The sequence below is a fragment of the Falco naumanni genome, chromosome 2 (assembly GCF_017639655.2).
Source record: "Falco naumanni isolate bFalNau1 chromosome 2, bFalNau1.pat, whole genome shotgun sequence".
Lineage (NCBI taxonomy): Eukaryota > Metazoa > Chordata > Aves > Falconiformes > Falconidae > Falco > Falco naumanni.
This window is the reverse complement of record NC_054055.1, coordinates 5,983,937-6,009,080: the sequence shown is the minus strand read 5'-3', so window position 1 is coordinate 6,009,080 and position 25,144 is coordinate 5,983,937. Positions and strand designations below refer to the sequence as shown.

Genomic DNA, 25,144 nt, shown 5'->3' with positions numbered 1-25,144 from the left:
AACATGAAGAAAAAGCTATGTCTTTTAAACAGGGATTGTCACAGGCTGTGAAACATGCCTACAGTTACAGATTTTAAGCACCCCAGAGTTTAAAGAGGCTCGATTTTGACTTCCGTGGACTCCAGGAAGTGTTCAGAACTGGGAATTTAGGGTGGCTTGTCACTGCCTGGAAATTGCCATACTGTAATGCAAAGGCAAGCAGAGATGTGTAGCACAGGTATAAGCATATCCTGTGTCTGAGAACTTTGTATGTTGCAAGAGGAAGAGCCCCTCCTCTTCTCTCCCTCCTTTTCATTAGTTTCCCTTTACTCCCTTTTCTCTGTTTCTCCTTTTTCCGCTTTCTTTTCCTGTCTGCTCCCTTTTTTGTTGCTTTAAAAGCAATATATTGTCAAGGTTGTGATGAGAAGATCTTTGCTCAGCAGTCACTCCTGACAGGTAAGTCAGTTACCCCCATATTTATTCCTCACTTTTCCTTCTTCTGTGACCTCCTTTCTGTTCCCTTGCATTTGCCCTTGTGGGAGTAAATAAATGCCAACTAGATGGAGGTTTAGTTGACAAACCAACAGCTTTCAGGAGACATCCATTCCCAGGGAATTTCATGCGGTAATCATGTAGAGATTCTGCCACCACAACTCATAATGAGAAGGGAGACAGTTTTTTAATGAAACAGCTATTCACAGGTAACCTCTGAGGGAGCAGGCTCTGTCCAGCCTTCAGTGAGGAGGACAGTCATGCATTAGTCACCTCGGTGACCCAGCGACCTCTCTGTTACAAATGCATACATTATAAGGTTATGTAACCCTCCCCTCTTCTGTTTTATTGACAATCCACAACTGAAATTCATGGAACCAATTTGACATGGATTTTAACTACTGATGAACTTTTATTGATTGGTGTGTTGCTAGATGCCTTGCCTCTTACCCATTAAATGCTCAGTGCATGCACATATGTTGCTTCTTTTTGCATTGAATTCAACATCCAGCCTTTCCTGCATTCCCAGGGAATGTGAGGAAGCCACAAACACTTGGGGATGGATTGATGTCTCAAGTGCTATGGCACACAGCTCATGCATGTCGGTTCACTTCACTCCAAAGCTATGAATAGGAGTCATTTACTTTCATTCAGATCAAGGGGTAGATCTGTTCTGTCAAAGCAGCCCAGAGGCCTCCAAAATCAGTGAGTTGAGCTGAAGAAGTGCTGGCATTAGCAGCAGGGAGAGGAAGAAGTAGAAATGAAGCTTAAGGTTGAGGACATTTTAGAAGAGACGGTATCAAGGTTTGCATAATGTGACGTGGTTGGTTTCTCTTGGTAAGACATGTTACATGGATCCAGTGTCTTTGACAGAGGACTTCTCGTTTGAGTTCACATCATGTCACTTATATCCTGTAAGCACTTAATCCTGCATAAGTGGTAAAGTGTCACAGTGCTGTTATGTTCCTTTTGCTACTTTTGCCCAAGGAATTTATTCGCATGCAGGCTTAGATTCAGTTTGGATGCTGAAAATAGACATGGGCAAAATCAGGACTGTTTCTCGTTTTAAAAAAGATGGGAAGAATATTCTTTTGTCAGGCCTTGAGAAACAATCCTAAAGGTGAGAAAGACACAGTGTGTTCCCAGCTGTGCCTCTGACTTAATTCTTTATGTTCCTGCTATTCTCCTCAAAAAGTACAAAACAGTTTAGCATATATAGGTCAAAATGTGACTCATCAAACTGCATGCTGGGGAGGCCAGATATTGCAAAATGCCACTATTGTGTGTGAAGTCAAAGCCAGGCTTTTTCACGTGCAGGCCCTATGTATCTTGCCTATTGCCTGTATTATCCAGGTTATAACCAATACTCTGGTATTGGAATTTGGGTTACAGCATAACCTTTCTCCAGCTTCTGTCTGCTTGTCGCTGGAGACTTATTTGGAATACTCACACTGAGCAAAACTTGCATTTCGAAACTTGTAAATAGCAAGTTGTTGCTCCACAAAGGAAAACAAATGAATCGAATCGGTAACTAAAAAGTTCACAAATGCAAAACTGAAACTTAAGCAAAGGAGTGGCAGATTTTCACTGGAGATCCATGAGGACATTAGATGGAAGTGTGCTACCAAGGTATTTGCCACAGTGGGATATAGATACTGCACTACGCCTTTTCAGAGTGACAATAACACAGATGCAGGAGTATAATGAGGTTACAGCTGTGCTGGACTGGGATCTAGTCTTCTGAATCAAGCCATTCAGAAGGTTTCATGTGTCAGTTGCAATAAATAACATGAAATGAAGAGAGACATCAACTTTTTTTTATACATGCCCATGGGCGTGTGTGCTTGTATGTGTGTATATGCATATATATAGTGTATATATAGAGAAGTGAGCATTCTTAAAAGCTATATATGTATATGTGTAGCATCTTATACATATAAATATATGGTCCATCATTCTAATTCCACGCATAACTGCACTATAACCATTGTGGTTTATAAGATCACACTTCATATATGCATGACTCACTGGCTTCATTCATGTTTCCATATGTATGTAGAAACATAGCAAAGCAGACATTCCTAGAGACATTGCAGGACAACCTCATTGAGATGGACATTCTCACCTCCTCCCGACATGACGGTGCTTACAATGATGGGTATGTGACACTTATGTGGTCTTCCTGTTTACTGTAGTCATTATGATCCTTGCATGAAAGCATTTGGTCATATTAGTGATGTTTAAGGGCAACACCATTGCTGGCCTCTTCCAGGATGGCTTTAAACAAATGAGGTTCTGGGGCTTGGAGCGCTGTGTCCTGTACCTATTAATTCAGATTCATTAATATGCTAGTGCACCACAGCATGCCATTTGCTTTTTTTCCCTTGTTGTTTTGAAAGTCATTTCATTAGTAAGAAGTACCTACAGCAATTTTGAGTCCCATATAAACGAAGATTAATTTAAGTTTCATAAAAACCTTAAACCGTTATTGTGCTGGCAGCCTTATACTTCATTGTTGAACTATTATTTTCCACATACCGTGTCTTAAAAGTGTCTGCTAGCAGTGTGTGTAAGCCAAGCCTTTGATTGTGACGTAACCACCTATTCTGGCATCTTTATTTAACTTTTGATCACTTAACTTTTAAGTTATAAGCAGCTTTTAACTTGACACTTAGTGCCAAAACCGTTGACCTTGTGTTGGCACTTTCTAACTTGGTAGCCATCATTAACTGAAGATCTAATTGGTGTACTTGAACACTGCAGGTACCTCTTTGCTCAGAACAGATACATCTGTGTCTAAGTAAATACTTTACAAAACACAGAATAGTATCTGCTCTTTGTGAAAATTACTGTTTCAATGTAGAGCATTAGTAGAAATAATGAATCTTTCTCTAATGCTCTGCAGTCATGCTTAGTCTAGTACCGATAAAACCATGGCTGTAATACTACAAATACCTGTTTGGGAGAATTATGTGTTACTTTATATTGTACATATCGGTGGCTTTTGTGCATGATGGTCTTTCTGCATGTGACATTTCCCCCTGTAACTGCACAAATGACTTCAAGGGGAAAATAGAGTCACATCTTCATCTGATGTAATCCACTGGCTTGACTGACTCCCATGGATCCATGCTGATTGCATTTATGCTGGCTGCAAATCTGGCCCCATAAACCATGGCAGAAGGTGCAGACTGCACTGGGGCTGTTTCTCAGTCCTCACAAGCTGCATTTTTCTTTTACATCAGCATGGTGATAGACAAGTCAGATCTGTTTCCCAAGTTTCATTCCCAAAATCTGAATGCCTTATACTTCATGATGTCCCACCGAAATTAGTTTTTTCATTTAGGATTCCCATGGAGAGAACTCCCATTGGGACATTTCATGTCAGGAACTCATGGACTGCAGTGGGTTCCCTGTGTGCTGACTTTCATGAGTCTCACACAAGGTCCTCATAGGCTGGCTCTCGGGCTGCGTTTGTAGTAATGGGCAAAATACAGTGCCTCCCAATGTGTCACTGGACAGGAAATGCTGTTGCCTTTGACAGTGATTCACACTTTTTAAAGGTAGGCATCAAACTAAGGTGCTCTGGACTGCTTCCTGGAAGCAGGTGCCTTTCCCCACTAGTGAGACACAGGACTTGATATTTGGGCTTTGATGCTTTTAGCCATGCCGTTGTTAAATTTGCAGGGTGGGGACAGTGTGAATATTCCCCTCTGTGACAATTTGGGTGCTATGGAATGGCTTAAGCTCTCTTTCCCCATCTCCATTCACTGATGCCATACAAAAAACGCTCTCATGCAGTGATCAATGAATTGGTAAACACCCTCCCCTCTTTAATCTGACCTACGCTCCTCTTCAGTCTCCGTAGGGCATTTCTGTGGGAGTATGAGCAGGCCCCTGGTGCTGCCTGTGCCACCAGTCTGTTGTAGCTGTGCTTGGGGTCTTCATCTCACTCTAACATCAGCTCTTCCACAGAGGGGACTAATGCCCTTGAAGAGTTCTCTGTGGCACTGTTGGCACTGTGATTTTTTGTTTCGTTTTGTTTTCCTTTACTCTGTGTGACTTGCCTTTGATTTTTATTCTTCTCTTTTGTGCATGCCATCCATGTTCGTAGCCAGCATTCTGTGGAGCTGCTTTCCTCGTTCCAGCAGCAGTCGCCATCCTCCCGTCCGTCTCCCTCAGCTTCAGTTTGTGTGAGGAGTCACTTGCTGTTGGTCTTTCTTCCCTCAGGCACTTCCTCTTCAAACCTGGAGGCACTTCTCCCCTTTTTTGTACGACATCGCCGGGATATCCCTTGACGTCCAGCACTGTGTACTCACCTCCCCCTAGGCCCCTTCCCAGAAGTACCTTCTCTAGGCCTGCCTTTAACCTGAAGAAACCCTATAAGTACTGTAACTGGAAATGCGCTGCTCTGAGTGCCATTGTCATCTCGGTCACGCTGGTGATCCTGCTGGCGTATTTCATAGGTAAGCTTATTTCTGTGGGGTTTTTTTCTGCTTTTCTTTCATTTGTCTATAAACCCACCCGTAATGGTAATGTTTGGGAAGCAGAGGGTCAAGATTATGGTACAAATAAGGCCTCTGTTGACTTAAGTGTGGTTGCAGTGCTGTGGTAGGGAGTCTAACACATATCATAGAGCTAGAAGACCTTAGTAGAACACGAGTCATACATTGTGCTCCCTTCAGTGGCATGGACTGTTTATGTTCTGAAGAAGAAAGTATACCTGGAGTGAGATAAACTCGCCAGTTTTTTTCAAAGCAGCCCACTAAAACTGGCATTGAAGTCTGTATTCCAGTCACAGTCACATCCAGGTCTTTGTGCGAGTTTTCTGCCATTGGCTTTGATGGGACAACATCAGAACTAAGATTCTGATACACAAAAATACAGGTTTATTCTGTCTTTTTGTGGTACATCCGCCATTTAACCAACTATATTGAAGACCACAGGGTGACTGGGAGGGTGGAGAAAGACTGGGTTTAGATCATGGTCCAACAGGTCCTTTTTTGAGTAGGAGGAGTTGGGGAAATTTGCTACTTGGGTGTAGAAGTGGATTTTTCTTGAGCTGTGCATGATCTGAATTTCTTTGGTTTATGAATGTTGTCACTGTTCATTGTAAAGAAGCATTCTCAGTGTTTGTTGCAAAAGTAATTGAACTGTTAGAAGTGAAAATTGTGTTTTTCAGCCTGTAAATTTGGGGTGTTACCATTACTTTTTCTTCAGTTAGATTTGATATTTGTGTTATAAATGTCTGTCAAAGGTCCAGTCCTAGACTTCTGTTTTAAACTGTCAGTGGTGCAAGCTCTAGTTGTCAGACACTTAACAGATGTGATCATGGGTAAAAAAAGCCCATTTCTCATGGCACAAATGAGCTTTTTTGATTTGGCTGTGACTTCCTGTACACTAATGATCTATAAAAGGTTGTGGTTAGAATTACAAATCTTAGCCTGGATCGAAAGATTTTTTGCTTTCATTTCACATGAGTATAATTAGCACTACCACAAAGGACTGCTTTTGCTGTGTTCCTTTTATGTACGCTTCTTAAATGACTGATACTTTTCCACTTCTGCCTTGCATCATACTCTGGTCACTTTTATGTCTCCTGTAAGAGGAGCAGGAATGATTAATTAACCAACATTAAATCAGCAGCAGTTTGATGAAATATGCAGTCAATTTTCATCATTTGCTATGTACATTTGGACTCGCCTTTCTCATTTGTCTGGTATTCTCCTTATGCCCTGAACATGGTTCCTTTGGACATTATCTCAGTGTGGCAGAGGAGTATTGTTATAACTCAGAATAGCCGTGCCTGTTAATTCTGACAGAGGAGGTCTGTGCCGTTTGATAGATGGAGAAGAGTTTGGTTTGCCACTTTGTGTTCTCCAACTCAAACCCCTTTGTTTCAGGGTTCTGGAAAGATCGGGCTCCTGTTTTAAAATCACAGTTAATGAATTGAAGAGACAGGTCCATTGAGTGTTCTCCCATCCTTTTTTCTCCATTCAGATGAGTTCTGTGGCATTTGCCAGGCTCCGATGGATGGCTGGCAAGGTGCCAGAAATGCTGATCAGGTTGAACTGCTGTAATTATGGGTCATAATTACTAATTTCTAAAGGAACTATCAATTATTAAAAATCAAATTCGATGGTTCAGTTCAGCATAAACATACTTAGCAAAGATTGTCTGTACCAGACCCAGTGTTCTAATCAACAAGCAAAGAGGCAGATATTTAATTAGATTTTGATGAAAAAATGTGTTTAATTTCAAGTATAATCAATTATTAATTACTGTAATGAGTGACTCTGGCAGGGTTTACTAATTAACTCATTTAAAAATTATGAATAACCTTTTCATTTGTAATTATTTTCTACATCCTGTCAAGTTGCAGATGAGAATTGTATCACCTAAACCAAAAGAAAAAAAATTAATCAGGGAGTCAAAATATTTGTACTTTTACTAAGTTAAGCTGAGACATTTTGAATTCTATAAAAATTACACAGTTCTTAACAGGAATTGGTTCATTCTTTTAAATAACCTGGTCTGTTATTAAAACAAATCACCATTTTTCCTCCAGTTTTTGTTTTTTCCCTCCCTATATTTGCATAGTTGCGTTTTCTTACAGATACCTTTCCTCATGTAAGCAGTGTCTTGCTCTTTTTGATGCCATGGGGACTATTTGAGTGGTAAGATATAACTTAATCATGAGTAAGAAGGTCTAATCTATAGAACAGCTCATGAGTGTTGGGAACTTGGCTATATTCCATCTGCTCTTGTTAGTTAAAACAACCATAGAAATTATCTTTTTAATGACCATTTTCATTTTCCAATGCAAACTGAGGTCACTGGAAAGACTCCCATTTAAGTGAATGGACTTTGGATCGGGTCCCATGGTAGTGGCTTGGCATTTACTCTATTTTTTTATGCACTGGTCGGTTAATGGAAATACTTCAGAGTAATGCCTAGGGATTCAGGATGCTCTTCACAGCATCAGGCAACTCAGAGTCCTCTGAATAAATATTAAAAACAACCCGTTGCTGGCCTTACCTTCCTGTACAAGTGTGTGGAGCTAGCGACATCAAAAGATACATGAGGGAGTCCTGCTATTGGCAATACTTTTTGTGTGACAGATGCTCAGACACAGCTGTGATGGGCAACCATCTGAGGCAGGCAGAGCCACCTGGAGACTGCGAAGCATTGGGTCATATCTGAAGTTCTTTGCTGAAGCTAGTTATTTTTGAAATTCATCTGAAGCACTTGCTAAATCATTTGTTTAAGGCTGAAAGGCAGAGTTTCTATTATTTTATGAAAGTCTTTATGGCATTTAATAGTCTGAGGTTCATTTATCTTGCTGGGCTTTTTCAAAGGAGAGGAGAAGTAGCATAAATAGAAGTCCATGGAAGCCGAACAGCTGGTATCATGTGTCAACACTGTGATCACGCTGAAGGTTTTACAGGGCTGAGTCACTGGTCTGGAGAGATAATGACAAACAAAATATAACAGGGTATATTAAACACCAGAAGCTGGTTTTCATTTGAATTAACCAGCTTTTGATTGACTTGTTGCCACCTTTTCAAATATTCAGAGACACACACTAAGGCAGTGGCAACAATGCACGTCAAAGTTTTGTGCACACACAGCTTATGCAAATCTTGTGAGCTCTGCAGAAGCTTGTCTTCTGGGGTGAGAACACCAAAGAGAAAAGCAGTGGCAGATCAGGGCTGTAACATTAAAATGGCAGGAACCACTGAAATGCAAGGCCTCTCTAAGCAGCTTGTAACTGACCTGCAAATTTGCTGTTCCAGGAGGCTGTGAAGAGACACCACTTTAAATTCCCCATTTTAGGACTATCCATTCAATTGACAGCTAAACAAGGAAAATTTTTATGGCTTTTGCTGGGATGTGAAGGGGTCTGTATGCCACGGAGCTCTGCCTGGGACAGCTGATTTATGACAAGATTCTTATGGCAGAGATAATACCACGAGGTGTGTTGATGTCCAGATGCTTTGCCAGCGGAGTTTCTGTACCTGGTAGAGACCAGACCTGTCAGCATGGCACTGTAAAGAATCTCTGACATTGCTCCACTGCCTGGGAGGAAAATTTCTGAGTTTAGAAACAGAAAAGACCTGTTTGATTGTCCTGATCTCCATGCCCAGCAGCTGTTTGGCTAGACCTGTGGAACAGTTTCTAAAAGAATTAGTGATGGAGAATAGTTTCTTTCTTCTGAAACAGAAGGTATTATCCTCTGCCTGATGTAGATTCCAGACTAGATGGAAGTACAATTTGATGTAGTTAGGCACTTGCCATTTTCCTATACTTAAGCATGTGCTGCGGTTATATTGCATCAACAGCAGGAAAGACGAGCTTTTGATTTAGATTAAAGTTAGGGCTGGAAAACATATTATGAAGCCTAGACTGGAGTCAAAACTCTCTCTACTTCTCAGCTCTGCATTTGTTTGAACTCCATACAGATGCAGCTTCACTTAAAAGAACAGTGTTGGTTGCTACAGGCAAAACGCTTTGACAGTAAAACTGTGTTACAACTATGATTTGTTTATAAAGTGTCTTTCTTTTTATTGTCTAGGCATCACCCTGAAAGCTAACTTCAGCTCAGTTTGTCCACGATTCTTTGATGCTCTGTAATAAACCCAATTGAAAGCAGCTCTCCAAAGCTTTTAGCTAACTAACAAGTCAGCTAGGGGCATCTAGTATACCAATTACCATGGTGTTTACATGCCACTTGAGATCAATAGGAAAAGTTGCTAACGGTTAATTATTAAACTTGAGCTATGTCTATTAATCCTACATTTATACCTTGATATTAAGGTTCTTATTCAAGTTAAAATATAAACCAATTTATTACCCTGCCAACAAGTTCCTTTCGTTTTCTGTTTCAATATTTCTTTTCTGATCCCAGATTAAGTTCTGTTTTGCTACTGTTGCCATTTGTTCTTTTGATTTACAAGGATATTTTTGTGCTTTTTTATTTCCATCTTATCTTAGATAATATGCAGAAACGGGAGTGAAACAATCTGTTCTAGAAAAGCCTTTATGTTATGAAGTCAATCTGTTACCTAAAGAGGAGTTTCGAGGTCCTTTCTTGGTTCTTTCACCTCTTCACAAAATTACTGCACACAGTTCACTCGGTAACTTTGAGTCTCATTTACTTGATTTTACACTTAATCTATAAAACTGTCAGATCCAGTCTGAAAGGTGCTATAGTATTATCATTAATGTATTTTACGTACTACAGATGTGTGTGAAACATAACATTTCAGGATACTGGTATAGAGGGGCCATCATCATGACCCAGTACTACCATTTTTATCTTTTATAACAGAACCTGAATATGTCTTTTTTTTTTTTCGGTGAAAGCTGGCTCTTACTGTACCAAATGCATGGACAGTCCCTCTCCCTAAGTCATTCGGTTTAAGTGACATCTAGCTCGCTCTTTCATACCCAGTGACATTTGGGGGATACAGGCCTTATTCTTCTCATGCACATGCTCCTCTTAAACTGCAGCAACTCCATTTACTGTAGCACTGGTTTGAATGCAGTCAGAGTTGATGGCATTGGTCCCAGTGTCTGCAACAAGAGCTGGACCAACCCTGGAAATGTCTGCTTGTATTTTAATATATTCCAAATACTGCAGATTGACCTGACTAAAGACAGAAAATACATCAAGACAGCTGCTGACCCTTCCATCCAGGTTTGAATGATCTTCTTGTCTTTTTTGTTCTTGAGCTCTGAATTTTGCCCTTGTAAATTATCTCAGGAAAGCTAAGACACGCAAATAGTCTCAGCCCCACTGAGAGATGCCATCAATGTGAGCTTCCAACTGATTGTTCAAAAGTGCATGGAATTGCAGGAAACTTTTTGCATTGTTTGTTCCATAGCAGAGAGATGGGAAGATCACAGGGTTTATGTTAGCCTTAATCACACTTCACTCTTGTTAAGGAACAAGCGAGGGCAGCTGCTGTGTGTGAAGTTTACAAGAGGCTGGTTGAGCAGCACCAAGCTCCGGAAAGCTGCCTGTGGGAATCTGGCAACAGAAACTTTCCCTGGTCAAATCTACAATGGAATAGTGAATCACTCAAATGCCTCAGCCCCAGTCACATTACTGACATCCCCCCATCTTTCTCTCCATGTGCACACACACACAGTGTTGTATAAAACACAGATACATCCCCAAAGTACAGCTCAGTGTAGCTACATTAAGGAATATTACATATACATTTTGCCCAACGTGACCAAGAAAAAGCAGTTGGTTGTTAGTGCAGTACCTGTACACAAGATAGTAATCATCAGAGAAGTGAGAAAGACGCAAAATTAAAACCAGGGTGAGCTATATTCAGTCTTGTATTTCCCCATTTCATTGTCCTTCATTGCAGCCTTAGGTGCATGGTGATATGAATTATAACTCAGATGTTGCTTTCCATTTCCCGCGAAGTCATAAAGAGCTGTTTGTATTATTAGAAGATTGCATGCATTTTTTTTAATTATTATTTTTTTAAATTTGGATTTTGCATTGCATGTTTGGATAGCAGCTACTGTTAGCTTTATAGTTTAGAGTAAAGGAAGTACAAGTGGTTTAATTGCAGCTTTAAAATAAAGGTGATAAAGGTACAAGATCTCACTTTAAAGCTATTTTTGTGAAGATCAATTCAGTCAGGTGGGTGTTAAAAAACTCACCGTAGAAACTCCATTAAAGAACATTCACTGTTTCGACCTAAATACAATCTGTAACCTGGCACTAAAAGTGTTGGGACAGGAGAAATATCCAATGATGCATATGCTATTGGAAGAGAGACACTGCCAGAAAATGTTACTGGAGGAGAATAGTAGAAGATAATATAAACCCAATAATTTGTTAGAGTTGTCCAATCTGAAGAAGTCGTCCAAACTGAGAAGTATTAAAATTTTGGTATTGCATTTAATGGCAACATGTATTGAACTTGGTGGCAAAATTTCTGCTTTGCAAAGCAGTTAACACTGCATCAGAGTTTACACGGATAAAAAGCCTGGTCAAGTACTGCATCTGCTAGAACTAATTCAGTGTTTATTGGAAGCAGGAAGAAGCAGCAAGTTTCCCATAGTCTTCTTTTTAAAAATTCACTTCTGAATTTTCAGTGTTAAAAGTCATAAACACTATCACATCATCAAATCATACAATCATTTAGGTTGGAAAAGACCTTTGAGATCAAGTCCAAACGTTAACCCAGTGTTGCCAAGTCAACCACTAAACCACTTTGCTAACCACCACATCTACGTGTTTTTAACAACCTCCAGGGATGGTGACTCCACCACCTCCCTGGGCAGCCTGTTCCAATGCTTGACCACTCTTTCAGTGAAGAGGTTTTTCCTAATATCCAGCCTAAACCTCCCCCTCTTAGGACACTGAAGGCTAGTAAACTCCAGTGGCTTTACCATTTTCACATAGGTGAGTCATAGACCTACTTTTCCCAACTTACACATGCAAGGATCTCATTAGCCCTTTTTGGCTATAAAAATCACATTAGGATATTGTTATACAGCATCTTCTTGTGCTTACTCTGAAAGTCACCTTGCTAGTGTCCCATTTCATGGGCACAACTTGTGATCCATTATCCTAAGTGTATTGGCTGGCCTTTGACACATTTTGTGTGAACCTTAAGCGCGTTTTGTTTGAATCATTCAAGTTTAGTGGCTGTCCAGCTTTTGTATTTATTTGCTCTGTCATCACTGTATTTGTCACTTGAATAGTCTTTGAGTCATCTGCTTGTTTAGTCATCCATCATTTTACATTTACTTACGTAACATTGATGTAAATGTTTGATAATTTCAGGCCAACTATCAGTTGTTGAATTTCACAAGAAATTTTAACATTTGATGTTTATTCACCAGTGATGATATTTTTAAGGTCTTCAGTTAGTTTTTAAACACATATATACATTGCTTTTTACCATTGGGAAGTGGTTGTTTCATTAACAGAAAGTCATACCCAATTAAATATTTTAATAAAGTGTAATCTTGTAAAAAAATGAGTAACTGTTTGTTACTTAAGAGTTATTTTTCAGAAAAGCAATATTGTTGGCCTGAGTTACCATACATTCACTTTTTTTGCTTTGTCAGTTGAATTCTGTGCTTTGTTTTCCATTATTTTGTCTGTAATATATGTCAGGCTAACTGATCAGAGTGACTTGCATTCTCTTCCCTTCTTAAACATTTGTGCAGCATTAACTCTGTTCTAATCTCTTGGTTGCTTGTTCAGTATTAATCACTGAGTCAGATTCCTCTTCTGCTATCTCATTTACTGGGTTCAAGTTAAATGAGCCTGCAGATTTAAAAATGTTTGTCCTTGAATCGATGTAGTTTAATATAATTCTTTGTTATTAATGGACTGGGAAAAAACTTATTTCCTGTGAAATAATTGCATTATTGTAGTTATTTTCAAAAACTAGAACAAAAATTCTTACTGAACACTTTAGCCTTCAATATAACATTATTAACAATTTCCCCATCTCCGTCAAGCAAATAGTTATATTGTTGCTCAGTTTTAGGTTTCAAGACACTTTAAAAATGTTCTATTGTTCTTTATTTTTTTCAAGCCATGAATTTTTTTTCTTCGTGTCCTCAGCTTCCTCAGTTCTCTGCATGGTCATAGATTTATAGAATTGACTTTTTGTTTCCCTATTTTTCTGGGGTTTTTATATATTACTTTTTTATTTCTGCTTATTGTTTTATTTTGACACTGAATTTTGTCAAAGTCTGATCCTCTTTCATCATTGGGGGATCACTGGAAGAATGACTTCCAATTAGAAGAAGGCCGCCAATATGACTGATTCTTTAACTGTTTGAAAGCAGGTTGAGGCTGTATATCCAGAGGGCTCCATCTGATCTTGGAGTTTGCATCGGTGCGCCATGAAACCAACCCATCAGTCACAGAACATCACAGTTAGCCCTTTAGATTCCTGATCTTTTCTTAAATTTAAGTATCTTCAGTACAAGGAGGGATAAGTTTAATTCCATGTGTTTTTATTAAATGGTAAGATACGGGCTTTCAGCTTTTATAAGCTTTCATCAGTTGCTTTTAGTGAGTTTTTATAGTTGCTATAAGCCCCTAGAAAAGAAAATAACAGCATGATGACACCAAAAGTGCTGGCCTTGCCTTTATGACAGTGGCACAGATGTGCTGCTATAATCTTCATTTCACGGCTTAGATTGACCTTTGCACACAGATGCTGGAAAGGAATCAATTTTACAGTTCTTAATATCCACTGGAAGGAGTTATCCTCAAGTCCATGTTTTTATTTCATACTAATTAGTGTGAAATAACATAATTTAATTGCAGTTTAAGTGTAGACAGAAAGATTTCCTATAATGGGATTTCTTTCAGTGTTTTTAATCACCATACTTTTTTTGTGGGTAACTAGTCATGAGAGTAAGCTCAGTTAGGGATGTCACTGACAGTGAAAAATATTCCTCAGTTATGGTTTAGTGTTTCTCTCCCGTCCTTTTCTAGCATAAATTAGAAGATGGTTTCAAAGCCTGATTTACAGCCCAGTCATACATTGCTTTCGGATATGTGCAGCGATGCCTTCTCTATGTTTTTTACCTGTAGTTAAAGTTGAGCTATGTGGTAGATATACATCTCTATAGTGCTAAGTGAAGTGTTGTTGTTAAGTATACTACCTAGGTAACAGACTAGATGACCTGTAAAATAAAGAACAAAAACTCCAATCCACTCTTTCCCTCTTTGTGACAGGATTTCAACACCCCTGTTTATGCTGAAACATAAAAGCTCCAGAAGAACCACTTACACAGTTCACTTTGAGATACCAGAATCTGATGCTCAATAGAGTAGGTAGTTGGAGGTTATTGAATTTGTGTGTTTATATGAAAAAATAATAAACTCTCCCACCATTACCAGCTTTTTCTGTCTTCCACTTCGATTTTATCATGCCTTAACTTCCAAGCCTGTCCTTATTGCAGTCAGAAGCTTTTGCCTAGAAAGATGATGAGAACAGCATATGTTAGCTGTTTTCAAATATGGTAGCACATAACACAGCAGCAGCATTGCACCTTGCTTGCTTAGTACGACTGTAGCATCACTTCATTATGCAAACAGACTCTTTAAAAAGCAAAGCAGAACAAGGCAGTTAGTATAGAATCATAGAATCATTTAGGTTGGAAAAGACCTTTAAGATCATCAAGGCCAACAGCTAATGAGATGAGTGGAGATGATGGCTACACTTACACCAAGTATTTCAGAAGAAATTCTAATTGGACTATCAGTGGAGCAGAATCTTGTTTAATTATGGCAGAAATTATAATGAAATTGAGGATCAAAAGGGCTTTCTGTGTTTTTTGGTGAAAAAAAGTCCCACAATCTCAGCATAATGATATTCCAAACAGCACCAATTCAAGTGGTCAATAACAGCTTATTTGTATTAGTATGTCTTCTCCAGCCAAGCTGGATCATGGGCTAATCCAGGTTTTGAAATGTTTGAATTTGAAATTCTGGGTGTGTCTGGTCCAGATGGGTGCATTTCTGTACTGTTAAACTCTTAGGGATGGTCACACCCAAACTATCTATTGAGAATGATCTCTGGTTCTTGCTAGCTGAACTGTGCACAGGAATTCAGAAGGTATTGGCTGACTAGAGCCAAAATCATGGTAGAGTCCCTTCTAACAAATAAATGGTATAAACTATCAAGTTACACTGCTCGGTACTGTTTAATTCACGACTATCAACGTAGTCTTTGGGGATAAAGGGACAAGGCCATGTACTGTGTCCCTGAGCAAACATTTTGATAATTCTTATTTAACAATCAAACAAAATTATCACAGCCTAAGTAATCGCAAGTGAACATATCCTAAATAGTCCTGTGAGAGTAGGGGTCTGGATCCCTTGCGGCCAATGTCATCATTCACTTGCAAAACTTTGCTGCTGGACCTACTGTTAGTTTATATTCATGTTGCAGAAGCATGGAGGTAATGGAGAATCATGACACCTCTTTTCTATTAGGAAGAGCAAACAATAGTGTGTGCTTTATCATTTCCCTGATCCACCCAGAGCTGGCTGCCACAAAGCTAGGAAATCTGAGCTCACACATGCTCAGTAGGGACCTGTTTGGAGTGCAGTAGCAAAATTGTCTGTACTGAGTGTATTCCTTCCCTTTCCAACCCCCTCCTACTGCTACCAAGCAGGCTGCACATATGGCATCCCTAGAAAGCAATTGAACATGCTACAATGCTGGAGTTGCCAGGGTTGAGTGGCAATTTCTGTGCAATTGTTCTGCACAGCATTGGACCAGTGGAAAAAAAATAGCCCGTGATGAGGGAATTAAAGGCTATTACAGAGTATATATGCATACAGGGGCTGATCTAAAATCACACAAGCAATCTTAATTCTGTTCTTCGCTCACTTTTGAGTGCTTGACTTGGCGAACTTTGAGTTTCTTTAGCAAATTATTTTTTTAGGTGTAATTAGATATAAGGATGGCTGTGGGTCTTTTAAGAGAATGCTGTGGGTTGCACTTGCCAGCACTTGCCTTAATCTATGTGCTGGATTTAGTTCTAAGTCCAAGGGAACAAATCATCAGGTTGTGTGAAGTTTCGTTATTGAGAGAGCTTTTCACTCTGATCTGAACCATTCACATAGATTTATAGTACCTGAAAATACTGTTCTGGATTTTTCCCATGGTCTCTGGACAGAAAAAAAATTTCTTGTGTCATTAGTTGTGCCATGTCACCCACTTTATCAGCTTTCTCAGCCTGTACATTTGTATCCATTTGCTGAGCTTTTGTAAAGGGAAAAAAAAAAATATGGATTTTTTCCCTTTCCAAATGACCTGATGGAACAATCTTTGTTTTTCAAGTTTATGTAAAGAAAAATTAGAAAATAAATTAAAACATTCTTAGCCTGCTTTAAACATACCTGTGCATTTGTTGTCCAAAGCAGTCAAAACAATGAGATGCTCCTGAATAGATGTGCACATTAAATTTTTTCAGATCTCTTCAAAAAGTCATCAAGCTGACAGGATTCTGCTTTAGAGCTCAGTTTTCATGGTGCTGATGAGCACTCTGGCCCTGATCTACAAAATGTGTAAATTCGTACTGGATTTGAAGCACCTCCATCACGCTCTTGAAGTCACTAGATTTACTCAGGCTAAGTAAAGCTGAAATTAAACCCGTGCTTTGGACATCAAGGGATTTCGAGATTGTCATTTTGTTAATTTTTTCTTGCATCAACTAGCACAGCCCAACTGGGGCTCTGGTGCTATTAGAATGTGCATGGTGACTAATAACATTAATGCAGTTTTCAGCTGATTTTAGGATTAAACCACAAGCAGCACTCTCAAATCATTTCCTTGCCTTTATAATAAAATCATGTTCATGTTCAGAAGGATAGATGAGCAGATAGCCATCTGAGAGATCAGCTCATGCATCAAATTCTACAACAATATTTATATCTTAACCCTTAAACTGGCATACCAGATTTAAAGTCTGATCTCACATCTATTGTGCTGAGGTGATAGAAGACAGGTATTTTTTTGTGACTTTTACACAGCTAACTGTATTTTTTAGATTTAAGCAACCTGTTATATTAATTTGAGAAAGCGCATTTCCTGATAATATCTGGTAGAGATAATAAGGAAGGAAGCATGTGAGAGGTTGTTCATTTACCTATGTAAATTACACCCTTTTTAATTAGGGTCTCACAGTTTGTATGTGTGTAATGAAACAGAATTTGTAAAATTATACTGTCCACAACAGGATAGCCCAGAATTTTAGTAATTGCAAAGCAAGGTAGGAAGCCCTCTGGTAGGGCTACCTGTCCTCATTTCTCTAATTGAAGTGAGTACCGCAATGGGAAAACCATTATTTCTAATATTATATACACAAATTAAAACTCCATTTAGAGGTACAGTGGGACCATCTTGTAATTGACTTTGATCTTGGAGAAATATCTCAGTAATATTTATAGTAATATGGTCTCTGCCAGAAGGGGTATCTAGAAGGGAAAATACTGTTTAGCTGAGAAAGGCCTGAGCATGTGTAACACCAAATTTACTGGATCTGTGGGGGCTGAAATAAAATTCTTCAGTGCAGTAAGCTGCCTAATAGCGGCAACGTGTTGCTGAGGTCCATCTTTCAGCTTTTTATTATGCTTTCACAATGGTGTAGATGGTGAGGAAATTACAGATTGTATGTAAGCAGACAGCTCCTTGGATAAGCCGTACATCTTGTATGTCTATTTCTTTCTGCAGGTTGACGCTTTAAAAAATCCTCCTAAAAATACCCCTAAAATATTTAAATATTCACATTTAAAACTGCATTTTCCCTTTCCTGCAGGAAATGACAATCTTCCAGCAAGCTACTATAGCACTGGAGGGGCCAGTGATCATCTATTAGTGGTTTGAATGGACAGACAATCACTTCAAAGTCTTTGATCCCCAGAGGTAATTAGGAAGACATTGAATAGGAAGTGCTGACTCTTTGCATTGAACAAACATTGAGTTTAACTGCTTCATTTTATAACATGTCTTTCTAGTCACTTCCGTGAAGGTTTCAAAGAAATGTGGTGCTTTAGCTGGAAGCTTTTTTTCTTCCCTATTAAGAGCAATTGGGAACTAAATTAAAACATAAAGTGTTCTCCTAAGAAGGAACTAATGCTATTTGGTAGACCATCTGCTTCTGTCTTGGAAATCTTTGATACAGCTCTTCAGTCAGGAGAGGTCAAGGAATAGCTGGTTTGTGACCAGTCAAAGCAAGTAAATGCATTTGCAGCCAGGACATCAGGTGATTACCACAATACTTTGTTTTCCAGAGAGGCAGTTCCCACGTTGGTGGCAAAATCTTAAGAGGCAGGAAGCTCTCCGTCATTTGCACGCCTCCTTTGCACATGGTAATTCTGCTTGAGGGAAGGAGGAAACCTGAATTATCTCTGAAGGAACCACTTCTGGTACTTGCATAGTTTGAGCTCTGAACGTGGGGGAATGGTCAGGCAGCAGGCAGGGTCCCAGGTATTACTGGATGTATCCCATAGCATGTATCTATACTGAGCTAGCTGTGAAAGCACCTACCGCTTAGTAGACATTTGGGGTCCTAAAAAACCCCACAAACAAATACAACACAGCTATCTTTCTGGTTTTATCACCTAAATCCTTTGTCCTAATCCCTTCAACCAGGGAAGGATATGGATTCTCCAGTTCTCAGTATGAAGTACTTGCAGCCCAGCCCAGCAGAGTGTCTTTATCTTCATCTCCAGTCTGTGAAGAAGGCTTGTAAACCATTTTTTCTCATTGAAGGTGGCTTACTGAGCAGTCAGGAATGGGAGCAAATGGGGAATTTACAATAGTGAGCGTTACCCTAAAAGTTCCTCCTTATGCCTTCTTTTTTTTTATTAACTATTGTCTTGTGTCAAATCAACAGGCCAGGAAGCAGAGCCATGGGACCTCCCAGCCGCAATCTGAGAGTCTTCACTTAAAGAACATGTAAACCAAGCTGCCTTTAGGGCTCCATTCCTTTGTGACCTAGAAATTTGACTTTTCTAACTGCATAGCAGCCCCAGTCCAGCTGGGTTGTGGAGAGTGCTGTGTGCAGGTTTCGCTGTTCCAGCACAGCTGTAGTCCCATCCTGGTGTGGAAGCTTGCATTCATTCAGGCAGAGGATGATTTCTGAAGTCGGGTTTCCCATTCCTTGAGTAAGAGCTGTAATCCACAGAAGGAAAGCATTTATGCATAGGAAGTGATCTCAGACACTAGAAATGACACAGAGTGCTGTGCAGAGTTTTTGATTGCAAGGTAACTGCCAAAGTCCATGCAAGAACTGGCCTTGCAGGATCCCCTCTCTCCTTGCCCCATGGTAGCTGGCTCAGGGACCTGGGTATGTATATAGGGGTGATGTGAATTTGTGATATTATGAACCATTGGGGTCTTTAGTCAGGATCCTAGATTTCCATTCCAAACCTGAGAACATGTTAGGTACTTGAATATTAAATAACTGCAACACTCAAAGTGTCCCATCCCCTTATATGAACAACGAGATCTGTCTGCCTCAGGACTTGACCTTACAAACAAGGAGAGCAAGTACACTGCACTGCATCTGGGCTTACTGCTTTTTTAACTCTTTTGACACCAGTAGGGACATAGAGCCACTTCAGTCCTCAGCTCTTGCTGTGTTGGGATGTTCCACCATGCTGGGACATGGAAGCCTTGTCCAGCACTGAAATGAAACAGTAATGTAAGAGAAAAACAAACTGATTGATTTCTTTTTTTAATGTTTGTTTTACTGTTTCTATCCTCCTTAAGCTTGCGTGCCTCTTCCTTCCTTTATTGAAGATTGACAAACCAGTCATTATTTCATACTGAAAAGCTCCTTTTGATCACACTGAATGTCACAAAAATATGATTAATTCTGCAACAGTCAATTCTCACACTTCCACAGAAATCATACGATTTCACTGTAGAGAGAGACAGTTATCCAGATAATTACAGTCAAGTTTATTCCAGAGACGGGAGTGAAAGCAATACATTAACTTGAGTCAAAATTAGCCCTGAGTAATTCAGTGGTGAAATTTAGGGTTTTTTCAATTAGGAGAAAAAGCAAACCTCAGGTCTCATTTGAGAGAGTGTGTTATTGTAAACCTGACTGTCGTACCTAAAGGTTAAAGAGGAATATGTAACCACCACATATCTTACACCACAAAAAGAGGGGAGAGCAAAGAAACAAGTTTTATAAGTGTCTTCTGAACCGCTGACTGAGCTCCAGCTGTTTTTCGAAGTCCCTTTTACTTTTTTTCTTAGCTTTTCTTTGCTCTTTCCTAAGCTGCTCATTTTTTCTGTTTCCTTCTGTATTTTTCTCATCTTCCTCCCCATTCTTTTTTGTTTCTATCCTTGTTCATTATGGCATCAGTGCCTCGGCAGCTGTTCCTTCTCACGCTGTTCCCATTTTGTCCTTTGCCCCATGCTGCACTGCAGGGGCTTTGGAAAACTGTTCTCCCTACCAGGAGTGGTCCTTTGTCTTATGTTGGCTTTGGCTTTGCTATTACCAGTGCAGTGCTTGTAGAAACTAGTGGAGTAGTGGAGCCAAACTCTTCTCCAGATTGACCCAGTATTAGTAAAGCTGAGCTGAGGAGGGTGGGGTGGCTGTGCGGAGAAGCCTGGCATTCCCAAAGCTTGTGCACTCCTCTGTGTTACTTAAGCAAAATATACTGACTTTCTTATATAAAAATGGATTCAAAATATGAAGCATTATTGGTGCAAAGAGACTGGCTAGATTTTTCAAATGAGAAGCCCAAAAGACTTTCTGTCTTGCCTGCATGCCATTTACTCTCTGTGCTTGCTGTAAATCCAGGTTGTGTACCACGCTTATGGTGGTGATGATTAACTTGTTTTGTTGAGCTTCCATTCTAAGAAACTCTTTATTCATTGTTCAGGGCAAGTTCAGTTGTTAGCTGTAAAACAGTTGTTATTTTATTCATTCCTTAGCTTCTCTAGGAGCTTTGCCTAGGGGAGGTATCACCAGGCCAGCAGCAGTACCTGCAGGACTTAGCTCTGAGAGGACAGGCAAGGCAGCAGCAGCAGAGCCTGTGAACCACTGTGAGAATGCATTTAATGAACACTATCGAAGCAGCTGGTGGCTTCACCCATAGCCTTAGTTTCAAACATCTCAGTTGATTGGTTTGGTTATTTATTGCACTTAGCTTGCTGCTTTGGGCAACGCAACAAGCTAATAAAGGACCAGCAGTGTGTTTTTCAGTTTTTTGCTGACTGATGCAGTTTCTGGGGGTCTCATATGCTTCAGTAAGCATGCCTTGTCTTTTCTTCTCCCTGTGATCTATCACAATCATCTGCCTCTCTCTGCTAACTCCTTCACTCCATCAACCTGTCCCAAGACATGTCCATTTTGTTGACCATGTGAAAGATTATCTTGCTTTGTTCTTTTTCATCCTTAATGCTGTAACAGTTTCTTTGTTCTCTGCTCCGCTGAGTAAGTTGGTTTGACTCCAGTGTTTTGCTGTGTCATAAGCAAGTGGCGATAATACAAAGATACCCAAAAGCCTGGGTCTCTTCAAAACAAACTTGGAAACAATGTTCCTCTTTAATTGGCTTAGTAGCATCAGCTAATGTTGCTTATGGCCTCCACAGACAGCTATGGGGTAGGAATAATGCAATACAGAAAGAAATAATGTGTTAAAACCTAAAAGATCATGATCCTGCATACTTGGTACCACCAGTATGGACTTTGAGTTATTTGGACGGTTAAATAGTTCAAATGATGCTAAATTGTTTGTAAATTTGCTTTGCTAAGTGAATCTGAGTCCCACAAATGAATAGCCACATCACCCTGCCATGGCTGAAATGCTGAACTCAGCAAAGTAATGAAACCCTGGAAGGACTGGAGTTCGGTATCCTTCTTTTCCCCACCAAGAAGGCAGCCAGAGGTGACTTAGAACTGAGGATAAGGTGGTTTATTCTGTCACAGAAAATTCCATTACTCACTCAGCAAGTTTCAGGGCACTTTTTGCTAGCACTTAGCTACAGTTAAAAGGTTGTGCAAGTCAAAGATTTTATGTCAAAACATGGGCATAATGGGCCAGAAGCCCCAGATACCATTATATCATCTAAGTTGTTGGTGCTCAAACAGCCCAGAGAGGACACATGCAGGGTTTCCCCTAAGTATTGTTTCCATTCCAAGAGAAGGCAGACAAAAGAGTTTTATTAGCCATGGGAAATATAACCAAAGCTGCTGCAGAGAGCATGTCATGAGGCTTCCTAGGCAGTGAAAGCTACATGGTATTTTACAAAAGGGTACAGTTTAATGATTGTTAATTGCAGTGTGCTCTTTCAATACATGGGGAGCCTTCAATACCTCAATATCAACAGAGCATCATGTTGGGGAGGGAGAGGGCGAAGGACAAGGGGGCTTTTAGGAGGGCATTTTCTCTTTGTGAGCCACATCTGGCATCTAGCTGAGCAGAGGGGGAAAAAAAAGCCAAAGAAAATGTCAACAGTGGGTTCCATTGACCTGGAGACTGAGAATGTCAGGAATCTCAAACTACTTTTACAGCTTCACTTTGCTTTGAGGAACATTAACACTTCAAAGTATATGGTTGTGCCTCCAATCCATGGTTCCAGGGTTCTTCCATGATTATGGTTGACTTTTCCACCCCTCTCCCCCACAAGAAAAAACTTTGCATCAATTTAGCGTGGAACAAGATTGATTTGTGCCTGCCCTAAAACCTGTAAACTGTGTGCAACAACAGTTTTACACATCCCACTGAGATGCGGAGACCCAAACCATCCGCTGTTGTTACTACTTGACTGTTTAGCGTGAGTATGGCAGTTAGGGGGAGCGAGGAGAAGAATGCATTTTCCATCAGCTTGACAATCAGAAACTATTGATATTTGGAAGACAGTAATGATAAACACTTAATCAGGTGATTTCCTAATAACATACCTGCTACCAGAGTGTCTTTCCAAAGTAAATTAGACTCCTTGTTATGGTTTTAGGAAGGCTTTTGTGGTTATTACCTACCTGCAGCAAAAATCGCATGATGGCTGTTTGCCTTATGGGTGGGAATATTTATAGGCTTTTATTTTGTGCTTAGAAACGTCAGATCAGAAACCCTGATAGAGCAATAGCTCCAGTCTTTTGCATTGCGCGTTCTGGATTCTTTTTAAGCCACTTAGTAATCAAAATGTCTTTAAAATAATTCCATCTTTCTCAGATTCTTGTGCTTTTGTATGCATGATGTACATAGATCTCGTTCTCGAGGGTTGTTATTAGAGACCTTCTCCCAGCCTTTCAGTACTTAAAGGGGTCTTATAAGAAAGATGGAGCGAGACTTTTTACCAGGCATGTAATGACAGGACAAGGGCTAATGGTTTTAAATTAAAACAGGGTAGATTTAGAGTTCATATATGGAATTCTTTATGGTGAAGGTGGTGCAACATTGGATCAGGTTGCCCAGAGAATCTGTGGATGCCCCATCCTGGGAAGTGTTCAAGGCCATGTTGGACAGGGGTTTGAGTAACCTGGTCTACTGGAGGGTGTCCTTGCCCATGGCAGGAGGGTTGGAACTAGGTGATCTTTAAGGTCCCTTCCAACCCAAAAAATTTCATGTTCCTTTGGGTCTATGATCTATGTGATTATGGGTTCAATGTACACAGAAAGTCTTTTGCTTTAGAGAAAATCTATTGACCAAAGACAAATTTTAACATATTGATGCAAGCCTTTTATCTCTGTGTGTTAACACAGTATCTGTTACAGATAATTCTGTCATATTTTTTGTGTTGGGACACTGTAAGACACTTGGCAAATGTTTAGAAATTAGTTGTAACATGGGATAGTTGATTCACTTGCTCAAAGGGACGGATAATATGCAAAAAAGCTGTACCAATTCCAGCTTACACTGAAGCAAGATGTTCCCTTCATAAGTCATTTCCTCCCAGGTGTTTTTAAATGTGTTTTATGTGCATGGAAGAAATGCTGATAGCTTTTCCACCACGCCCAAAACAATGCTGAGTTTTTCACTTTCATTTTCTTGTAGTAAATAATGATCTACAAGCAACAAGTCCCTCCTAAGGACAGGAGGTGAAACAATGTCCTTTCAGGGAAATAATGGCCTTTCAATGTGTTCCTAAGAACGTGTGTGGCAGTTAGACTGTGATATCCAAAGGACAGTACAAGTGGAATGGTGTAGTGAAAAAAACCACCAGACACTGGCTCAATTCCTGCCTGTACCAGTGATGCTCAGTATAAGCTCATGCAAGTCATTGTAATGTGAAGACATCTGGCAGATGGAGTTGGGATTAAGCACTTCAGGCCAGCAGACCTACTTGCTCTCTAGGATTGGCTGAGTGTGGAGGAGCAAACGGTATAGTTTTCATTCTGCTTGGAACTACAAGCATCCATGTGGTTAAACATGGGAACTTGCACGCTCAGAGCACCTAAGCCCCTGAGCTCTGTAACAGCTCAGCAGCACCTGGGTAATGCTCTGGTCCATGGAGAGCCCTGGATGGCATTCTCAGGCAGCATCCAGTACTGAGCTTAACACAAAAACTGCTGGTGGAGGAGCGCTTGAAATGCCTGTTAGGGTTTGTGAACCTGTGAGCACAAAGTTAAGTGAATTAACACACAATCACATTTTAATGCCCAAACAAGTGAACTGAGTCAGTCCTTTAATCTGCTGTAGTTCTCTTTTTCCTTTTTGTGAAGTAGAAATAGATTCCTACCTGATGAGGTTTTATAAGGTTAATAGCTATGAAGTGCCCAGGCACTCTGATGATGAGGGCCCTATAAACACAAAGATTTTATGCAAGCATAGCAATTCCAAATGCTTGATGCAAATTCCTTGCTCCCAGTCTGATCTCCTTTCTTGCCTTGCAGTTTCTATGCCGAGTAGATATACTTCTGACAGGTGAAAATGCTGGCTCCTTTGCCTAATCTATGCTGCTTGAATTGCCAGTTGTGTTGGTGGCATTCCTTATTGGTATGTGTACCTGTATAAAAATGTTTGACTTTTCAACAGGTCCTCAGGAGACCTTCCTTGCTCTTTGAGAGTTTTAAGAGGGTATTTTGTTTCTTAATGGTGAAGACTTTGTTAACAAACACAGTCCCCTCTTACATGGTAAAAGGAGAATTTTGTCCTCGTGTTTTGTGATGCTGTAGTAGTGAAAAGACAAGGTTATTC

At 40.0% G+C, this 25,144-nt stretch overlaps 1 protein-coding gene across 6 annotated transcripts in view; it reads left to right on the top strand.

The window, feature by feature from the left end:
- Positions 1-25,144, top strand: part of TENM4 (teneurin transmembrane protein 4) — a 358,763-nt gene that overhangs the window by 141,666 nt on the left and 191,953 nt on the right. For all 6 annotated transcript variants that reach the window (XM_040584319.1, XM_040584315.1, XM_040584317.1 and 3 more), the window contains 2 exons: positions 2,531-2,629; positions 4,702-4,937. In XM_040584319.1, coding sequence (XP_040440253.1) covers positions 2,531-2,629; positions 4,702-4,937 — 335 coding nt within the window. The remainder of the gene's footprint in view (positions 1-2,530; positions 2,630-4,701; positions 4,938-25,144) is intronic.